Source organism: Theropithecus gelada, unplaced genomic scaffold (genome assembly GCF_003255815.1).
Source record: "Theropithecus gelada isolate Dixy unplaced genomic scaffold, Tgel_1.0 HiC_scaffold_624, whole genome shotgun sequence".
Lineage (NCBI taxonomy): Eukaryota > Metazoa > Chordata > Mammalia > Primates > Cercopithecidae > Theropithecus > Theropithecus gelada.
In genome coordinates, this window is record NW_020262895.1 from 1 (window position 1) to 8,822 (window position 8,822).

Below are 8,822 nucleotides of genomic sequence, written 5' to 3' on the forward strand. Positions count from 1 at the left end.
AATTACTTTTCTTCCAGCCGATACTTATTTGCTACCTTTGACCTACATCCCCTCTACCATGTTGCTTCTGCTCTTTCCCACCCCTTAACCTGCACCATGTTTGTCAGGCTGGTCTCAAACTCCCGACCTCAGGTGATCTGTCCACTTTGGCCTGTCAAAGTGCTGGGATTACAGGTGTGAGCCACCGCACCCGGCCACTTGCGTTGTCTTTTTGTCCCCATTCGTTAGGATGCAAAAAGTGACAACTTTTGCTTTCTACAGAAATGAAATGAGAAAGAAAGGTATCTGGTGTCTGGCATGCTATGGGAAACAACTGTCAACTTATTTATGTTACTACATTTACATCCTATTATGTGCATTTAGGACAAAGATGGTTTCCTTTGGTTTACTAGGAATCAACAAAGAACCTCTGAAGGTACTTTGGAAATTTGAACTTTCATGCCAAAAAATTTTTTTAATCAAATTGAGAATGTTTTTTCAATTGTGTATTCTCAGTGCGTATGATACTACTCTCAAGGGTGTAGAAGTTAGTTCTTGGGAAAGGGAACAAATCTTACATAATTAAATGGTTTGTGGGTCTTCAAAGCTCAACCCTATTTAACAAAATCTTATTCCTTAGTTTTTTTTTTCTTTCTCCATTGGGTTTACTGACCTTGAGTTCATGGACGATACATAAGAGGTATAAAAGTTCAGCATTACAAACCTGTGAATAATGGGTAGCTGTGATTGGAGTACTTCCCAAGATTTATTAGAACTAAAAGTCATATCATGAGAGGTGTTCTCGGCATACATATGGTTTGTCACTGGCCATCATATAGATATTGCTTATGTTTGATCCTTAGCATTTCTGTCTGTGTTGTGGGCTTTGAAATGAAATATAAATAATTTATATTTTAATAAGTCTACTGAAGTTGTTCAACCCATCAATATTTAGGTCAAGCATTGAAGAAAAAACTCTTGACAATATCTAGGTGAGTATCTAGCAGCTAGTGAAGTTAAAAATTTTCTCACATGCAACAAAATTTAAAGTTAAGTATAATAAAAATAAACAATAAAAATATTAAAAAATTTTAAGGCTTTATCAGTTTCAAATAATTTGTAAGCATTCACTACTTAGATGTATAATGTCTATCTATAAATATTAGATAATGTTTATAATTTGTTAATTTGCTTATGTAATTTAATACATTACAATTTATATCAGTAAATAAATTACATTGAAGCGCATAAGCAAATTTAGTTATAAAGTTCAGTTAAATCTGAATAGAATTTAAATCTAATTTTTAGCTTAAAATTTTCATTTGGTTATTTTTAAACCTGCATTGAATTAAAAGATTAAACTTTGCGCTTTTTGAGTATAGAGATATACACATAGTACACAAATAGATACATACTATATCTGTGTTATTAAATTTTCACAGTGGGTTCAATTAGGAAAAAAATATTTTAAAAGTCTCTGGGAACAAGATGGGGGAGGCAATAATGAAAAACCAAATGGTTGAGAAACACTGCTCTCAACTCATGTAAAGAGTGCATGAAGGAAAGCAAAAACAGAAATGGAAAGTGGCCCAGGAGCATTAAGAAAGTGGAAATCAGTATGTTCCCTATTTAAGTCATCGGCTCCAAGCAAGGCCTTCAGAGAACCTAGAGCCCAAGGTTCAGAGTCACCCATCTCAGCAAGCCCAGAAGCATCTGCAATATCTACGATGGCATTGCCTTTTGCTTTACTGATGGCCCTGGTGGTGCTCAGCTGCAAGTCAAGCTGCTCTCTGGGCTGTGATCTGCCTGAGACCCACAGCCTGGATAACAGAAGGACCATGATGCTCCTGAAACAAATGAGCAGAATCTCTCCTTCCTCCTGTCTGATGGACAGACATGACTTTGGATTTCCCCAGCAGGAGTTTGATGGCAACCAGTTCCAGAAGGCTCCAGCCATCTCTGTCCTCCATGAGCTGATCCAGCAGACCTTCAACCTCTTTACCACAAAAGACTCATCTGCTGCTTGGGATGAGGACCTCCTAGACAAATTCTGCACTGAACTCTACCAGCAGCTGAATGACTTGGAAGCCTGTGTGATGCAGCAGGAGAGGGTGGGAGAAACTCCCCTGGTGAATGCGGACTCCACCTTGGCTGTGAAGAAATACTTCCAAAGAATCACTCTCTATCTGACAGAGAAGAAATACAGCCCTTGTGCCTGGGAGGTTGTCAGAGCAGAAATCATGAGATCTTTCTCTTTATCAACAAAGTTGCAAGAAAGATTAAGGAGGAAGGAATAACACCTGGTCCAACATGAAAACAACTCTTATTGACTCATACACCAGCTCACGCTTTCATGAATTCTGCCATTTCAACGACTGTCACTCCTGCTCTAACTATGACCATGCTGATAAATTGATTTATCTATTTAAATATCTATTTAACTATTTATAAGATTTAAATTATTTTTGTTCATATAACATCAGATGCACGTTTACACTGTGGCTAGTGTAATAAAACAGTTTCCTTCTATCTACTCAATTCATTATTTTATGTTGTTCATTAAACTTTTACTATAGGAACTTCTTGTATGTGTTCGTCCTTTAACATGAAATTCCTAGCCCGACTGTGAAATCTGATTAGAGAATAAAGGGTATAATTTATTTATTCATCATTATTATATGACAGATGTAAGTAAAAATGACCTTTCTCTATACCAGGTTGCATGTTGTACTCAATATGTAAAGGTGAATACAATAAATCTATTTTCTAATCTCTTGCATATTTGATTTTTGTAGGGAATCAAACTAAAAATAGTAGTCATATTTAATATCAGTTATCCTAAATACTCTAAGGAGAAAAAGGAACAAACGACTATTTCTTTTGGCAGCACGTAAACTGAAACATGTCAGGAAATAAAAATAAACAGAGATATCCTCTGTAAGTTGACTGGTATAACATGTGGTAGAAACCGTCTATTGCCAGTTGGATACATGAGTTTTCAAATTATAAGGAATGCAATTGCTGTGGTTTCATATGTGGCAAGTAAAATCCCAGAAATGGAAGTGCTCATGTGTGGAGAGAGTGTAGACGGAGAAAAAGACTTAAGCATGATTCTGAGGACCTTCTACCTTTAAAGGGAGGGAAAAGAAAAGCCNATTTTCTTAAACCTAAGTGAAATATACATATCATTCACTTGCTGATTCCGATACCCAGCACAGTTCCCTCCTTTTTCCCCAGCTTTTCTGGATCTCATTTTCACTCCTACTGAGGCTCAGAAATAATACCCCAAAGTGAAGGTCTCAGAAGCAGCCTCAGAAGCAAAGTTTCTCTCTGGCCTTCTCCTGCCCTGCTGTTTGTCACCCCTCATCTCCTGATGGAGCCCCTTTTCCCCAAAGCCAGCCATAAAATTTGAAAATATGACTCTTACTTCCCCTCACCTTTGTGTGTAAGAACTGAACGGGCCATAAAGAAATTCTCTAACTTACCTTGTTTGATTGTAGATACTAAGACCCCCCTTCCAAAAAGAGCTCGGCCACATACCCAAGAGGAAAAATGGTGCGTGGAGAGACCAAGAAGTATCTGACCAGAAAGGCCTTGCTGGGTTCCCCTACTCAGAATATTAGCATTAGATGATGCCCTTTTTTTCTAATCACATTTCTACGCAGCTGTCCATTCTTCATGAAACATAAAACAAAAAGGGATAGTTTTTTTCCTGTACTTTGGGTCTTCATTTTGAAGGCTTCCATAGTTATATAAAACTATGATTCAATACATGTGTTATGCTTCTCTCTTGTTAACCTGTCTTTTGTTATAGGCATGTCAGCTGTGACCCCTTTGATAGGAAGGAAAGAGATCACACTATTTCTGCCCCTATAGTTTTGGTGATGAAGATGGGATGCCTGAAGCACCTGACTCACGTACTGATGAGGTCCTGGTAAAAGACTGATAAAGAACTTGCTAATAAAGGTAAGAATTTTTACCAAGGTCAGTTCTGAATTTCTGCTTGTAGTGTCTCGTCAAGAACTAAAGGTCAAAATTTCTCTTTATTTCTTCCTTTCCAAATGCAGGTCATCAGGAGATCATTTGTTGGAATTGTTCTGTTGTGTAAATTTGGACTTATGGGACCCATTTGTTATTGATCCTATCCCTTCAAAAGACAGCTGTCGTTTTGTTGTTTTGTGTCCTGAGAACCTGACTTGGCTTGCTGCCTGTCAGGACACTCTTCGGTCTGTGCAGGGGGCCAATCCAAAAGTTGGAGGCTCCCATTGGAAGCTTACATATTGACTATTGCTACCTCTCAAGACGTCTAAATTTTTCTTTCTTGTGGCTATCTTTAGAGGTGGCTCTCAATTTTGAGAGGACTGCATCTTGGCATTTCTTTGAAGATGTCTCATGCATCCTTGGTGAAGTCATAAAAGGCTTGGTTTTTGTTCTGAGGCACTTGGTAAATGTCTTTGTTCTAAAAGAAAAGAGAAAAAAGAAAGTTTCAAACATTAGAAATATTGGTTGTTTATTCTTGCTGAAATCCGATAAGTGAGTTTAAAGTAATTTTAAGAGCTCTGTATTCAATTATTAGCTTAATTTAAAGCTGATATCAAGGCTACCATTTTTTAAAGGTCTTTCTGGTTTTCTTCTTGTGATCTTGTATATCCCATGTAAACTTTTTTCTCTAAACTCAAGCCTTCTTAAATTATATATTTGAATCCTCTGTTTGCTTCCTTTCTTGTAGGCAGGATTTTTGCTAAAAAAAAAAAAAATGTATAACTTCATTGGCCTTTTGTAGAAGCTTAAGACCTCCCCAGTCTGTTCCCTCTAAGACTTGTTCTTCCGTTTACTTCTGCCCCTCCTTCCTTCTGCCACTTTCAATCTTCCATCTAGGTCTCTCTCATCATTGACAAGCCCCTGCCTCTGCATTTGGTGGTCAGTGGATGGAAAACTACTAAGCAAAAATGTCAGAGTTCTGTCAACCACATACAGGGATGTAGAGAAGACTTCTAGAAAGCCCGCTATTCCTCGAAGAATGAAAAAACAAAAATGTTGCCACAGATGCCCCATTACATAGAGTCTCCTGTCTTCCTCTTGAAGACCCAAGAGTCATGGGTAGGTTCTTCTCATGTCTGGAGCTCTGCTCTCCCTTGCCTTGAGTTCCCTGATCTCTTTGGCTTTTGTGGGTATCAAGGGTAACTTCACACGGTGAGAGAGCCACCTACCTGCCAAGACCAGAGACAGTGGCCAAGTTTGTTCTCTGTATAAGTCTGTCTCCTTCCAGCACCTTTTTCTTCAGAGCTAAAAAGCGGCACTTTCCTGGAAACAACTGACCCAAATTCTGGAAGGAGCCCATTTCTTTAATTTTCGTATCTTAGAGAGGGAAAATTCTCCCCGCTTCAGGCAGGAAATGTCCTCTTTGGACAATGGGAAGTTCTGGGGAGAGAAAGGGGCAGGATGTGTCCCTTGCCTCCGGCCTGTGCAGCCTCCCAGGACCTCCTGACTTGTCCCTCCCTCTACTTACTGCAGGTCACATGGAGGTGAGAGCCATCCCATCTGACTGTGGCACTTCAAGGGAAATCCAGAAAACTCTGCTGTTTGAAGGTACATTAACTCTTTGGAGTAATTGGTCAGTTTCACAAATTTATTCCTCCTATCAGATCATTCCTTTCAACTTTATAATTGAGAAAATTTTCACTCACCCTTTGAATAAGGAATGACTTCGCATCTATTCCACCTCAATTCAATAGTTAGAGAGAGCACTGACGTAAATTAAGAAACTTCAGAGAATGCAGTGATTGCCACAGGTGTCAACAGGGTAGACTAGAGAGGCATCTTGACAACATCGCAATTAAGGACGTAATAAGGAAATATGTGTGAATTGTGCACATGTCCATTGCTCAGCTAGCAGGGCAGGGGTTCAGTTTAGCACGGATCTGTCAGTTGTGTGACTCAGGTTGGAGACCCAACCATTACATTATTTCTCTTCTGTTCCTGAGTTAGAGGGTCCTAATTTACATGTTAAACCATTTTTCCTTTCCTCCTCCACCACTTGTAGGGAACCGGTTTAGGGGCAGGACAATGGAAACATTTTTTAATTCGCTTGGTTCTGCCTTTTGTGATTGCCAAATTAGCCATTCAAATATTAGAACCCCTTCCATTCTTGGGTAACTGCTTTTTTAAATTTTTTTTCATTATATTTATATTATAGTTTATACAATGTTTATATTAAAAGTTCTGATTTGTTTTCATTTTGTCACCCTGCCCTGAAAAATCTCCATAGCCAAATCTCATTTCATATCTTGGAGTTTTTAACTTGTTATATATAATCTACAGTATTGGGGAACCCAGCAGCAGGTCTGGAGACACCTAGGCAGAGGGCGTGGTGGGGACACTGAGTGCTGAGCTGCTGGCCCTGCCCACATCCCACTGAGGAGCCAGATTTTACTGCTCCCAGGCCCACCTCCACCCAGGAACATCTATTCTACTGGAGAAAAGGTGAGGGGAGGCAGGGATCAGTGTCTGGTGCCCAGAGAGATATGGCAACGTATCACCATGCAGCACCCTCTGGAGATAGTCCTGTTTTACAAGCCTCAGTAGCAAGAGTGTGTATGTGGCCTCACTTCCACCCTTCCTTCCAGGTGAGTCATGAGCTGTAGGGGCGTAGACCCACTGATGTCCAGTCCGGCATCAAAATGCAGTAAATAAAGGGAGTCCTGCCTATAGCTCTATGTCCAATTAGCTGGTAAAGAATGCAGGAGCTCATCTGTCACTCTGTTTAGAAGCTTCCACGTTCTGAGTCCTTCAGGAAGAGACTGCACCAGGCACAGGACTCTCATTTGTTCAAACAATGAAAGCACACGTAATGCACTGGAATAAGCTGGAAGAGCCAGTAGTAGCCCGAGAACTTGGAAGGAGGACGGAGATGTTTAAAGCATAGACAACAGTGTCAGGTACTCAGGAGATGGAACAACACCAACAAGCAGCATTAAGTCAACTGTTCAGATCATTCCTATCAGGAGGGAAGATTGAAGTGGATGCTGAGAATACAGAGTTCTATTGAGCTGTGGCCAGCATCGTGTCCATGGCATGGGTAACACGGACACCACAGCAGCCTGCAGAGTACAGGGAGAGATAGGGGTTAACCCACTTCCAGATGCAAACTTCTGTTTTCTCCCTAGAACCTAGCATGTCATCACAGTGCAGGGAAAATTATTCATGGAACCAATGCAGTCCAAGGGATCTCTTAAGTTCTGCTCACGATGCAGCTTCCTTTAAAGACCAACAATACGAAGACAGTTCTTGAACAGAAGAGTCACAGGAAGACCCTCCAATAATGTCATTTCATTCGATGTCATTTCCTTGTAACATTGATGAGAGAAGAAACTGACTCCCCACCAGGGCCTTTTCTGTGTGGAGTTTGCATGTTCTCCCCATGCCTGCATGAGTTTTCTCCAGGTACTTCAGTTTCCTCCTGCATCCCAAATATGTGCATGTTAAGTTAATTGGTTTGTCTGAATTTCTCCAGTCTCAGTGAGTGTGTGTGTGTGTGTGTGTGTGTGTGTGTGTGTGTGTGTGTGTTTGAATGTGCCCTGTGATTAAATAGCTTCCTGTCCAGTGCGGGTTTCCACCTTACACCTGATCTGTGAGGACAGGTTCCTGCCCCCCTTGACCCTGAAACGGAATAAGTGGATTTGAAAATGAATAAATGAATGAATGAATACAAATGATTGCAAAACAAAAATTCACAACGCATATGACACTTTTACAGATGCACAACGATGTATGAAAGTGCTCAGCGAGCCCACCATATTTGTTCCTGTTTGTTTTGGAACTGCTTCATTGTAATAGGTGTTCCTTACAATTTTCACTTTGTAAACATTTTTTTTGATATATCTTCCTATTACTATGACAGGAAAATATCATTTATTGCAATGCCAACCATAGACAACAATACACAGCCAAAGACAACCATACTCAGCAATGTGACCGAGTCTGTAGTTAAAGCCAGACTTTCATTGGCAAGCAGCCCTTTAAAAGCATTCATTGTGTGTTGCAGTTGTAGCAGTGAGACAGCAAAATACGTAACATAACGAACTCCATTTTGTTTATGGGGCCTATACCCATTCCTGCACGTAGGTTGGGATTATTTTAGAGCACCGAGATAATGTGCAAAAACAACAGTCACGTAGTTTTAAAAACTAACTCTGGTATTCAAGAAGAAGGATGTAAACAACTAACTATGTTTCATTAAAGACTGTAGGAGCATTGTGACCTGACCAAGAACAAAGAATTTTCCAACCTCCTTGGACCCTCGCTGATGCCCAGATGTCTGCTGTTGAAGGTCTCCTTTAAATCCTGACACCTTCCTCTTCTGCCTGCCCTTAACATAAAAAAAAGCCTGAAATTTGTACTCTCTTAAGATGGTATTTTAAGATGCTAGTCCACCATCTTCTCAGTTTGCTGGCTTTCCTAATGAATCTGCTTCCCTGATCCCAGCAACTATCATCTCTTGAGTTTGGTTTTCAAAGGGTGAGCAGCTGCACCTGGGTTCAGTTACACTGTCCAGGAATACCTGAAGCTGCGTAATTTATAAAGAAAAAAATGTTTATTTGGCTCACAATTCTTCTACCTGGAAGACTGGGCAACTGGTGAAAGCCTCAGGCTGCTTAGATGCTATATAATTTAGATGTTTGTTGGGGACAACTTAGATCTCTATAGTTTACATAGTAAGGAAAGGTTGATAGTTATTAGTGAATGAGCTTCTCTAGTGCTTTTCTTCTTCTAGGATATATTTGTTGAGGTTCATGTGGTTATGCTTCCCTGGGGACTCAAGATTCAATTAATATGGACAAGGC

General features: G+C 40.1%; 1 protein-coding gene across 1 annotated transcript; it reads left to right on the top strand.

Annotated features, from left to right (window-relative positions):
- The first annotated feature begins 1,706 nt into the window (after positions 1–1,706).
- On the top strand, positions 1,707–2,276 carry LOC112617922 (interferon alpha-1/13-like). Its single transcript, XM_025374574.1, has one exon. It carries the CDS (start codon positions 1,707–1,709, stop codon positions 2,274–2,276), a length of 570 nt encoding a protein of 189 aa, XP_025230359.1.
- The last annotated feature ends 6,546 nt before the right edge of the window (positions 2,277–8,822 follow it).

Bases quoted from the DNA above. Each gene is read 5' to 3' on its own strand.
- LOC112617922 (XM_025374574.1), top strand. From the start codon at position 1,707: ATGGCATTGCCTTTTGCTTTACTGATGGCCCTGGTGGTGCTCAGCTGC.